The sequence below is a fragment of the Lepisosteus oculatus genome, chromosome 5 (genome assembly GCF_040954835.1).
Source record: "Lepisosteus oculatus isolate fLepOcu1 chromosome 5, fLepOcu1.hap2, whole genome shotgun sequence".
In the NCBI taxonomy this organism is placed as follows: Eukaryota; Metazoa; Chordata; class Actinopteri; order Semionotiformes; family Lepisosteidae; genus Lepisosteus; species Lepisosteus oculatus.
Window position 1 is genome coordinate 44,131,300 of NC_090700.1, and position 12,862 is coordinate 44,144,161.

A 12,862-nucleotide genomic window follows, 5' to 3' on the forward strand; every position below is an offset into this window, starting at 1 on the left:
GTTATGGAAGCTTTCTCACAGGTATCTGAAGTAGTTCCTTTTCAGCTAAAGAGAAGAGTGATTAATCCTTTAATGGTTATCATGCCACTTTCATAACACATTACAGGATATTTATAGATAGTTTAATTTTTTTATATTGTTACAGTGCACAATATTTTAAGCTGTTCAGCAAAGAGTGTGCGAGAATGCTTCTGCTGCAGTTACTACAAGCAGAGGCGTGTTGTTTTTCTAAGGATTAGCAAAACCGATGGATATAACCACTTCTATTCCATTATGATCATGAAACAATAAGGCAAACGCTGCAACTTAACATAGCAGAGGATTTACAACAGTATTCTGTTTTTTTTTAACCCAGAATACTCTTGTATTGTATACTCTTGTATCATAGTTTTAACTAGGACCTGAAACTACACTAAACTCATAATCAGCACCGGTACATTTATATTTTTAGATCTGAGTAAGAAAAGAGTGGAATACTGAAAACTGTTGAAAAAGCATAGGTAATTCAGACATTTGTACAATATAAAAGCTTGGAGAAACTTGATAAGTGTAAAGAGACCTGTCTGTAGTGGCACAGATTTGTTTAAAACTTTGTCAAGCACTCTATGTGGATAAAGAAGGCTCTCTGGCAACAGGCCAGTTTCTTCTGATATGAGGAAGCTGTTCTGACTCGGTATTACTGAGAGGTGCATCCAGATAGTACAGCCTAGTAGCTAAAGAAAAACTAAGCACAGCTGTTTTTGGGGTTGGACTTTGAAAAAACACTGAGTTTCAATTTTAAATTAAAGAAAAATCTGGTTACAGTCATGCCTGAGGAGGATTGGAATTTCTGTACTGTGTTTGAATTGTTCCGGGCTTCCAGAATAAGTATGGTGTCCACAGATGGTTTAAAAATTGGGCGCTTTAGATGACAAATGTGACAGTTCTCTCTCTCTCTTTAGGCTGAAAAGTACCAGATTAAGAATATTGCTATCAAACCAAAGGCACCCAACTGCCGTTTTATTTTAGAAAATGGCAAATTTCAAGAGACTATTTCTTTTTTGAATTGCAGAGTGAAATTAAATTGGTAAAACTTCAATATATGCCCATGTAACTGTTAAATCTAAAGTAATTTATCTCTGGTAATCCAATGCACCTTTTTTGGTAATGAAAGAATTGGGACATTTTTTACAACTTTCTAAAATGTGTTAACTTGTGAAACATCTGTGAGGGGAACTAGTATTGGGGAATTCAAATGAAAGCATTTCATTTTGTGAGTATTACAGATTTTACTGATGGAGCTAGTCACCTTACTTAGATCTTCTGCACTGTAATATTTTATTTCAGCTATACATGCCGTGTTAAAAAAACAACAAAAAAGCAATGAACTTAATTATTTACACATTCACAGTACAAGTTTACAAGATATCTACACGTTAAAGTACTCTGTAAAACATACAACAACTGAATCTCGGCTCCGATTTTGCACAATCTTAAAAACAAAAAGTTGACATCCCGGTTTATTTGCACACAAAGCATTTTAACTGAAATGTAAAGGCTTGAATAAGTCAAATTGCAACATAAAGACTTTGAATTCACATTGCAATATACAAGGCAGCTCAACATTACAAACCTTTGAAGATGGTTCACACGAATAGTTTTTACTTTGTACAAAAATCTGGTTATGAGCAGGTACTGACAATTACCTAAATGATTGATTTTCAAAATTGTAAACAAAATTGAACTTTGGGGCTCATATAGGTTACAAAGCATGTTAATTTTAAGAATTAAGCCATTAACATTTATAAATGGGAACAGGCTCTGCGTTATAGTCTGTTTTTCCTTTGAATAAAGCATCATTGTTTAATGTTTAAGTTCCCCTTTTCTCTCACATTTGTGACTTGACTGCTGTGTATAAAATTCCACAATGAACATCACCTGTTGGAGAAACTGAAACAGTAAATCATTTTCTCCCCTCTCAATAAATTGATATTAAGATTTTATTTCTGATTACCTGCACATCAAAAGCTTTGAGGGGGAAAATTTTCATAACAACCGTATAAACGCTGAATTAAAAAAAAAATGTGTAAGAGTTTAATTACAGCAAAGGACAATCCTGAACAGGAACTAAAGTAGGCAATTCCAGCAGAGGGCTATAAAACATTTGCTAATGATTAACAGTAATTGTATGCTCAGATTAACTCACCTTGCTTTATCATACTTCCATAACTTTCTGCTACAATTTGACAGTATTTTAAATAAGGTAGTTCTTTATTGTGTGGGTTTATGGATCCACGACTGATGTTTTTTTAATGCTACTGTACAAAGTGCAAGTGGTAGCATTTTGATGTTCTACATACGAAGATGGAGACAGATTATTGTACTACTCTATTAATTAGTGTTTTACATTCACTGAAGAGTCCTTCAGCTTAGCAAGGCAGCTCTTTTCTTACAAAAACAGAATTAACCTTGGTGACTTTCTATGAAATGGGGAAAAGCCAGTGTACTTTGTGAAATAATATTTCACGTCAAGTATTTTACTATCCCTTCTCCTAAAAATGGAATGTTTTTACAACTTTCTGATGATATTTTCGTAAAAATGCAATTTTGGTATTTTTGTTTCCTTCAACCAATTTTTAAAAAACTTATTTTTTTAGATAAGACGTTCAACTGGCACACAGAAAAGTTCAATGAAGGCTCAAGAACACTTGACATTTTCAGTATTTATAATGTTCATTGAATAAGGCACACAATGCACAGATTCAGGTAAACTTGCCAAAAAGAAAAAAAATATTTACACAACATTATTACCTGCATGACCCTTAGGGATTCCTTGGTACTGTTCTAAAATGATTGCCCTATTATCTTTTTTAATGGGATAGCTGATTTGTAGGTCTTGGAATTCATTTGTATCCATAAAAAGAATGCAGTGATAATACGAAGTTGACTTTAAATCGGTATGAGGACATTGTTTTTAGATCTCACGAGTGTTAAGGAACAAAGCTATAGTAACAGCCATGCACTTTGCTGACAAGACTCCCCACCGATGAACTGAACACACCTTCTCTATCGCTTAGCCCTCAGGTTGAGTGTACACCATTTCCCAACTACGCCCTGTCCTGTGGCAGCCCTGGGATGAGCTGTCACCTGTGATGACGACCGTGACATTATCAGTTGATTTCAGATGCTAGCCAAATAGTTAACTCAAGTGCCCCACATGAATGGGCTAACTGTCAGAATTAGCCTCTGTGCCATATAGCCCACACAGAGACCGCATGTAATGCTATGCATAACCTCTAAGTTTAAAACTGGAGCTTCGATTCACAGTGGCTTGGCAGTCTTAGAGAACCAAAATGCTTATGTAACAGAGAACCACAGCTACATGACAATGCTTTCGAGTCCAAAACACACAGATGTCTAAGTTTTAACAGATAGCAGCAAGTACGTTTAGTAATTTCTCAGCGAGTTAAAACTGCTGTCCAAGTAGGCACCCTGGACTGTTACCCCATACACAGATGACCCAAGATTAATGTCTTCAACAATTCTGACATTAATGGATCTCTGAGCATAATATCCTGTTTAGTTTTAGGAACTAATGTGTTGTTCGTGTTTTAATTAAAAGTGCATCCTAATGTGTGAGACCATTACACACAGGATTTGCATTAGTCTGTGTCAAAACATTCGGCTTTGTAGGAAATGTCTCTGCTACAATCGTCCATAAATGCATTTCTCTTTAGCGTCAAGGCCATATGCTTTCAATTCAAAATATCACAGATGCTAAATTTGTGATATTTTGTGCAAATGGCTAGACAAATGCATACTTTTTTCCTTGTTTTTTGTAAAGTTCACATTTAATGGGAAGACAATGCTCAGTGGCAGTGAATAATGGAACCCATTCTTCAAGTATTCTTGTGTGTTAAATCATGAATGCCACATCGGCACAACTGCATGAAATGAACAATTGCGCTCCTCTGCGCAGTTTGTTCATTCTCTCTGGCTCCAGGCTCACGAACGCAACGGATGTCGCGACCCGCTGCTCGTCCTCGAGCGCGGAAAGAAATCTCGCAACAGACCATCCGGGTTTCATTAGCAGAAGAACAAAAGAAAACGGGAGGATGCTGCCGGAAGTAGCTTCTTTGGCCACTTTTGCAATTTGTTTTACCCCCCCTTTTCAAGTACAGTCAGTCTGGACTTCCAGCAGCATCAGAAAAACCTCAGCAGGTCTTAAAACACTGTAGTCCTTTTACAGAGTCAACACCTACATGTTCAGTAGCTGTATTTGTTCACAGCCCTCACTTGTGTAGTCTGAGGGACAAATCCATTGGGTTTTGGGGGGACATCTGGTTTTATAGAGGGTGTCCGCTTGATCCCTGTGCGTGGGAGAGAGCCCTGTCCACTGTAGCTACTCTGCCTTGATATGGAAGGCTGTGGATGACCAACAGGTGCTCCATGTGAGTCCATCCTGGAAGGGGGAGTGGGAGGAACATATCCTCCTCTGTTCATACTGGGTTGCCTAGATAAGACAATGCCATTTGGCGAGTTTATGTTTTTAGGAAGGGCTGATATGGAATGCCTCTGAGAGGAATTCCGGTGGTAGCCCCTCTGTCTTTCTAAAGTGCTCATCTGCACAGCGGACGTCACCGGAGTAGTGGGCACATCCACCCTTTTAGTGGGACTATTCCTCGGCAGGGTCGAAGACGGAGAGTACAGCGAAGCCTCTCTGCTCGGGACTTTGGGAGGAACCTCGGTCATGTTCGCCATAGGGTCCAGCATCAGGTTTTGGCGAGTCATGGGAATGTCGCCAAGAATGGCTTTAGAGCCGCTGTTGGTTTCATTTAGATGCTTCAAGAGATCATTCAGGGTATTCCTTGCATCAACCGACCGCCTGTGGTCTTTTTTGCTGGGTTTACCAGAAGCAGGCTGATCAATATTTTGCATTTTCCTCTCCGACCGGAGGACATCTGTATTGGAAAAGGAAGCCCGGTAGTCGTGGGTTGCGTTTGGAAGAACGACGGCACTCGGTATGTGAGAGTGCCCCATAGGAGAATGAGGAGGGGGACTGGCAGGAAAGTATTGGGGGCTTTTGAGGGGAGAGTCCTTCCTTGAAGCATTTATTTTATTGTGGGCTTTCTCCCACTGGTTCTTGATAGGCTGAAGGGTCTTCTGCTGGAGAACAGGGGTAGATTCTGGAGTGGGAAGAGCGGCCAGTTCTGGGGGCTGACACTGGCTGCTCAAGATCATCGTCTTTGTGTCTCCACTAGGTGCACTGTCCTTCCCATTGCTCAACAGGTTTGTGTACAGCTTAGGCGAATCAATGTTTTGCTGGTATTCCTTCACTGGACTGTCGAATAAGCCGTTGAGTTTAGCAAAGCTCCCACTGGAGTCTGTGCACGACTGTGCGGACTCGGCGTCCTTGTGTATTTTCCTTGATTTCCGTAAGAACGCATCTCGGTAGCAGTAGACCACAACGGCGGCAATGAAAGCACCCAGCAGAAATGCAGCGAAAACACAAGTGATCAGGACGTTCATGTGGACCATCTGGTTCGACTCCCCAGACTGCACATCCCAGACACCTGAAATAAAGTGCACAACTGAAAGTCAAAACTACACGTTTAATTGTTGCAAAGTCAAATTATTAGCGTTTAAATAAAGCAGTAAAGTAACTGCAGAGCTTTAATGACAAATCTAAAAGGTTCTTCTCTATTCTTAAGTTTTCATATCATTACATTTTTTTCATTCATTTTTAAATATACATCAGCAGTTTCTTGACACTATTGGCTTCCAACATGATTAGATTTCAGAATAAGATGGCAGATATGCATCAATGTTGCAGCATTTACATAAATATATTGTCTGTTATTATTTGCAGACAACATGAATAGCCAAAGCACACAGTGCATCACTGGGGAAGCCTACTGTTACAGGGTCTGGAGTTCCATCAGGGTTATTATAATTGTTCTTTTAGAATTCATTGAAATTTTCAAAATAATTTTCAAGTCTACTCAGGCAGGTGAAAAGATAATGGAAACAACATATCAAATGCAAAATGAGCTTGTATCTATCCTAATCTTTCAGGCAAGTAGTTGCTTTCATAGAATTTTATTAATAACCTGCACAAGCCTAGAACATTTTTAAACAGTTTAATTCTGAGCACTTTTGTGAAGAACCTAGAGAAAAAGTATTTTTTTTACAAAGGGCATGCAGTTTAAGAGACAATAGAGATTAGTACTTCTCATGTTAATAAAAATATTTAGGAGTAGCAGTAATGTATAAAACAGAGGGTTTATAAAAATGTTAACCATCTATAAGGAATAAACAGTTGTAAAGTTGTAAGAGTTAATGCATCTGCATAAGCACATATTGCTACAGGCCCTCAGTAGTTTTAAACGTTGTTAAAATTTGTTAGTAACCACAGACATTTGTAAAGTTAGTCATAAAACTCTCATGCAATGCTGTATTGGATCTAACAGGAGGGACTGGAAATAAGAGTTAGTGGCAAGGCCTTTTAAACATTATTGGGGATAAATCTCAAGGTTAAAGGCTTCTAATGGCAGTGAGAAGAAAACAATGTGAAAAATAGAGGTATGAAGGAAAACATTTTACAAAGAAACACAGTTCAAACTGAAGAATAATCATGGCAAAAAAATTTTAAAAAAGATACAAAAGTATTGAACATAAAATCATAAGTAAATATAAAATCACTGCCATCTCAACTGATGGAAAGCCTGAATAGCTGCTTGTAATTAAGCTAATAATCCCACTTGAAACCTGTGATTTAAGGTGCTTCCTCTCACGGAAGTAATACTGCAGTTCAAAAGTCTTTTTTTATGAGTGAACTCATGTCTTGTTAGTGGACCATGGGCTGCTACTATCACAGCTGCTCCCAGTTTGCACTGCAGTCATCCGAAGACCAGGTGCTGTCCTAGACCCTGGCTGACTTACAGAGACTTTCTAATGGCAGCGATTATTCAGGTTTCCATTCAGCACTAAAGAACTCCCTGTAAAAGGCCTTACCCTTCGGGACACCTGGCAATGAATCAAAAGAACGGGAAGTGGCTGGGTCATCTTGGAGCACAAATTTCCTTGAACCAAACAGTTCAGGTTTCTGAGAGTCAATGATTTGGGGTGATTCTATGGGGCCAGATGCCATTGTTGTTACTGGAGGTGATGACAACTCCATGTCTGTGGTGACAAACAGATTGTTAACATTTGGTGCACACAGGGTATGAATGAAAACGTACCTTTGCCTACCAGGTTATTAGACGTGGTCGATGATATCAGTTAGTTTATACAGCTCTTTTCTTTTACTTATTCCCAGATAACAAAAATGTAGAATGGTAGGTTTTGTACACTGACATTAGCTCATTTTAAATCATTTACTCACGTTAAAAATAATTAATCTTGTAAAAACATGGTTAATTTAGTTTCTATATCCTTCCAAATTTACAGAGTGCTCTGATAACTAACCTGTTCATTTTACAATAAAATATCTGAGACTCGAAGAAGCACAGAATTATTATTAAATCTTTATATTCCAGCTAGTCTGACATGAAATGCATATTTAAATGGGAAAGGTAGGATTATTTCTGCATATTGAAGAATGACACCTGTATAAGCTTTAGAAGAGACAAAGCCTGATGGATTTTCATGCAGGAGATGTTAAATGAAAATCTACAGGAGGAAATGTGATCGGCCAGCGATGAATAGGTCTAATATGCTGTTGGAGAGCGATGGTGCGCTAAGCACGAAAAAGCTCATCTGTCACTATTGTTGTAAAGGCAAGAAATGAAGGAAAGATGGTAAGATGGATTGCCAGCAGCTTCAGAGGAGCAGAGAGGGTTGAGATATGCTGAACTTAAAGAAAGAAAAAAAGATAAAAAATTTAAAAAGTAAAAACTAACCAGATGTTGGATCGCCAAATGTTTTGTAATCTGGCGTAGATGTAGTAGCCAAAACTTCTAAAGGAATTAAAGGAACAAGAAATCAGTGTAAAATAACCAAAATAAAGCAAATGTGCCTGCAAATTATAAAAGGTTTTATTCAAATCATAAAAAGGGAATTTTCTTTGCTGCATATTACTTCTGAAGCCCAGTTTCATGTACAAGAAACAAACGTTATTTGGCAACTGGTGTTTGTTCAGATCGAACAGTTCAGCTTTGTGAATCTGCTGTGCCAGCACTGCGTGGTATGTATATGTACCATGAGTGCAAAATTAGTAGAATGTGACTGTAGATACGTGTATCAAGAATCCACAGAAGAATGTGACAAAAGGTTATTTGTGTGATACTGCAAGCTACTGGGGTCATTGGACATGACAGAGCTGTGAAAGCCTCACCATGACAGTCTCCCAGCCGCACTGTGTTGCCATATTCCACATCTTGCTCATACCCAGAGCTGTTCATTGGAGAGAGAAAGAAAAGAGACACTTAACTGGGATAATGAACAACTGCCATCACTCAGAGATACACTTGTCTGCTTTTTGGCGATACACATTTATTGGAGTATCCTACCAAAAACTGTGCTAAATTCCAGAGGCATTTTTCTTCCACGCAACTTTTTAAAATTCAGTCCAAGGAAAGTTACAGAAAGAGATACGTACGATATGCCTGGCTGCAGGTTTTCACATGATCCATGGGCCATCCAACCACAGTAAGGGTCACGGGAGGCAATGCAGGCCCTGTATTACACAACAAGAGAATGAGACAACTCTTCCTGAGAGCGCAGTCACACTTTGAATCCCACAAAACATGTTTATGCCCTGGCCTGTTAACCTGCTGCAATCATGTGGAACTTTACGACCGAATGCAAAAACGAAAGTAGAAGATGCTAGCCTTGACCGTGGTGTGAAAGATCGCTTACAGGAAAGTTCAGTAGCATCTTGGCAGCCAGTTGTGCTCACTTACTTCTGACACGTGCTGTGACGCTCACACCGGCTTAGAGGGATGCGGATTACGCAGCTTGAGAAGGCTACGAACAAACCGTGGTTTTCTTTGTCCAGATGCAGCATTACGACTTTTCGGTCTTCTTCGGTGTTTGATATACACCTAGAATAAGGAACGGAGAAGAAAATAAGACCACGCTAGTTCTTTTTTTCACCAAATAGGTGAGAAAAGAAATCCCGACTACATTGGAGGTCTTGGGATATTTAATTCTTTGTTCTAAACACCTAGTTAGCAACCCTGGCTTCGGTGAACCTTACAATTCAGGGCAGGGTTTTCTTAAACCACAACTATAGTGTTCCTGGTCCTTTGGTTGTTCAAAAATTGAATTTAAAGTTAAAAATAGGGTAAAGTTAAAGTCCACTGAATATGCCGTAACTGGACGATGCTTGCCAAGAACTGCAAGAATCAAGACCTCGTATGGCAGAAAATGCTTCTTTCAGCTTCCTGCAAAAATGTTTATCTGTAACACAAATCAAGGTACAGTGAAAATAACTTTGTACTTTGCCCGGTTGAAGACGTCAATCTCTTCCAGCAAGACGCTGTCATTCAGGGAGAAGGGTGCGGTCTTGGCCAGAACTTTGAGCACCACACCAGCTTCGGATCCAATGAAAACAATGGTGTAGTTCTGACGAGGGCCTGCAGAATTATCGACCGCTACAGCCGTCAACCTGTACCTGCAAAATGGAAAAAAAGGGAGCACACTGCTCAGTTTCTGGATCAAAACTGCATTTTTAGCAACTGGAGAGAGATCAGATGACTTCCGCAAGAAAAAAAGTCCCACCTGACACGGGTTTTTGTGAACCACGGCTCCTCACCGACAGAGGGGACGGCAGAATCCATCAAAGGATGGGATTTGATGAAAGATAAGGTTTCATCAGGGAAATCAATGGAGGTTTTGTACGCCTCTGCCAGACCTTGTCCTGCACAGCAGCCAGGCCTGAAAGAAACACAGCAGCGTTTTATTACCCGAAACGAGAAAGGGAACACTCAGAGGGGCCAGCAAAGGTCAGCCGCTTATTAAATGTGATAACAGAGATGGTAAAAACATGCCACGCACTTGTAAACATACACCGACGTGCATATGGTGTTCGTGAGGAGATACTGGCTCAAACATGTGACGTTTCTAATTATCGTTTATGAATTATTTATGCCGCCGCCACCACCTTTCGGGAGACCACATCACCTCAGATCGGGATCTACCTGGGTTTGGGCAGTTTGTCTTCGGGAAAAGCCGTCCAAACGGAGTCAGGAGTTTTTTGCTCTTTGAACCGGCCCCTGAACACTTTTTCGATATCGGCCATTGAAAAGGCACAAACTGCAGACCCCGGGATGCTGTCAAAACCAGAAATGAAAAATGAGAAACTCTGGGAGTCAGGAGTGTTGCTGCTTCCAGAGATCGGTGACTCGATACTCACCTATTAAGCTGTGTGGTAAATACTCCAATAACGGTGGGGATCCCATTGATTTCTATTATGTCTGTAATGGACTGCAAAACGTCAAAATAGAAAAATGACTCCCCAGGAACAGAGCAATTGAGGCGCGCCTTAACAAACGAGGTCCAGTGTTTTTCTAGCACTCTCTGGGACCCGCCGACATCATTTTTACATATGCGTGCCACTCGGGAGTACACAGCCTGAGAGACCGAGAGAGAGAGAAACAAAATGGGAGAGATTCAGTTTTATGAAAGCACTTCTACTGTTTAAATAATGCATTGCGAACCCATTCCTGCGCAGCCCATACAAGCTGTTCCTTCGGCCAGGATCTGAAAGCATGCACATCTAAAGCCTTTCACCTGAAAGTTGATGTTGATTAATGATTAATCTAGATTAATCAATGTTTTAATGTTTTAATCTACCTCCGTGCCGACAGCTCTCCCAACCCCCACTGCATACCCCCATTTAATACAAAAAAGGAACAGAAAGGAACAGATACTGGGATTTAAGGCCTTTAATTAACCATGAGTAACAAGCTTAATAATTTACCACTGCAAATCTACATCACAGTACAGGTATCATGCTCTGCATTAGTGCGACTGAAATATTTATCAACTTGCAGCTTTAGGGAAAGTGCTTAAAAACCTGTTGGGAGATTCCCAGCCCAAAGTATTGGTAAACTTCAACATTAGTGATGAGACTAGACTGCATCCTTATACCTTTAGGGGCTGTCTTATTCACCCACTAAGACAATTCTTTAAAGTCTTGAAATGAATTGCTCATAAGTGGGTTTTTAATATTTCCAGTCAGGTTGTAATTTAAAAACAAAACCTTCATGTAAGCATTTGAAACGTACCTTTCCCAAATTGTTGTGTTCCACCGCTATTTCCCTAAAGAAGAAGTAAACGTAGTTCCCATAATCCACAGCATGCAGGAAGTGAGGTTCTGAAACACAGGATGTTTTATTAAATTAAGTTAAATGCAAACTGTAGGAATACATTATCTACCTGTGTGTTTATCACCCCGGCAGCAGTAACTCTCAGTATAAGGTTACACATCAACTAAAGCAATTTCCTGCATCCTGGAGGCATAAAAATCTCCATGAGTGCCCGGTGAAGCATGAGGAGAAAAGTAGGGGGAACTTTCACAGCTTAAGATAAGAGAACATAAATGGTTCTGTTCTCCAAACCTCTGTATGCACACTGCAGCAATAAAAGAGCACTTCAGTGTAACTTCGCTGTAAAGAAAAGTTACATGCCACACAGCAACTAAGGAGAGTCACATCTGCAAAGGTAAAATGGATCAAATTGTACCAGATTTTGAAAAATGGCCATTACCTTTCAGCCACTTGGAATCATACTTGATTGTCCGCAGGGCTGAGCCGTCCCCCATGCTGCGGTAAATGACGGCATCGCTAGCCAAGAAGTCGGCCACTGTCGCTGAATACAGTTTGCCATCTGAAATGACATTACACAGGAAAGGTCAGGCACTGGTTCTGTAGAACCGCGATATTTATTTTGGACAATGACCTGTGATGCTGGCAATAAGTAGATAATATTAAAAACCGCTTGTGTATTTATTAACTCTGACACTCACAAAGCCTGGTTGCTATGGGCACCATTGTGCAGCTCATTTTAATGAAAATGATGATTAATAATGTTTCTGATCAGGCTTGGCACTCACTGAGCCTTCATATTTTCCATCTTAAATTCCCACAGCACTGAAAGAGCCATTAATCATTCTGACTTCTTATTTGGAAGTTTTCATACCGGCGAAGAGGGCAACATTGGTCTGCTTGGCATCAAACGGGCACCTCGCCAAGCCACTGATTTCTTCACCGTCAAATTCCAGGGTATCCAGCTGGATAAAAAAAACACAGATATGGACTTTGGTTGATTGGCTTCTGAGGTAAATGTGCACAGGCTGATACAGGCTCAAAAACATGACTTTCGTGCATCACCATAACTTAAAGAGACATTTCACACTGTAGTTGCGTAAAAGTTGGGAAACAAGCAAGCTGTTTAAGTCAGTTCCGTAAGAAAAGAATGCACCAAAACAACCAAGACTGTTCTTTCCTATTAACACACACACACCACTGGACATTGATTACCTAGCAGAAAGGAAAACGGTGTTGTGACATTTACTTACTCTGTAGTATCTACACATTGGATTGAAGCCATTCGTGCCACAGATGAATACCAGATCCTCATTTCTGGGAACTAGCACTTTAATAAAATTATGGCATTCATCCTTCAAAAAGAGAGAAAGATACATGACAACGTATTATTTCAGGAAAACAGTTTGGTTTACTTTTTATGAATGAAAAAACAGCAGCGATTTCAAGGCTAAGCTTACTCTATGTTTCCCTTTCATAGCGCAGGTCTCCCGGTCAGCTTGGCCTGATCTCCAGGTTAGTTTCTGTAAACGAGAAGGAAAAATGTTTGCAAACTGTTCACTTTCATTCTCATGTCTTTGTTACAACAACATTAGATTCCTGGTGGCATTTCA

General features: G+C 39.9%; 1 protein-coding gene across 11 annotated transcripts in view; it reads right to left on the minus strand.

Annotated features, from left to right (window-relative positions):
• Positions 1-1,298: 1,298 nt before the first annotated feature.
• Positions 1,299-12,862, minus strand: part of sema6d (semaphorin 6D) — a 100,665-nt gene continuing 89,101 nt past the window's right edge. For 8 of the 11 annotated variants that reach the window (XM_015342929.2, XM_015342924.2, XM_069190498.1 and 5 more), the window contains 15 exons: positions 12,710-12,772; positions 12,503-12,604; positions 12,124-12,214; positions 11,692-11,811; positions 11,211-11,299; positions 10,337-10,554; positions 10,122-10,253; positions 9,703-9,858; positions 9,422-9,595; positions 8,883-9,023; positions 8,579-8,656; positions 8,315-8,373; positions 7,881-7,937; positions 6,994-7,161; positions 1,299-5,552 (listed from right to left, as the gene is read on the minus strand). In XM_015342929.2, the coding sequence (XP_015198415.1) occupies positions 4,246-5,552; positions 6,994-7,161; positions 7,881-7,937; positions 8,315-8,373; positions 8,579-8,656; positions 8,883-9,023; positions 9,422-9,595; positions 9,703-9,858; positions 10,122-10,253; positions 10,337-10,554; positions 11,211-11,299; positions 11,692-11,811; positions 12,124-12,214; positions 12,503-12,604; positions 12,710-12,772 (2,955 nt within the window). In that variant the 3' untranslated portion in view covers positions 1,299-4,245. The remainder of the gene's footprint in view (positions 5,553-6,993; positions 7,162-7,880; positions 7,938-8,314; positions 8,374-8,578; positions 8,657-8,882; positions 9,024-9,421; positions 9,596-9,702; positions 9,859-10,121; positions 10,254-10,336; positions 10,555-11,210; positions 11,300-11,691; positions 11,812-12,123; positions 12,215-12,502; positions 12,605-12,709; positions 12,773-12,862) is intronic. The other 3 variants (XM_069190501.1, XM_015342930.2, XM_015342931.2) reach the window with 3 other exon arrangements.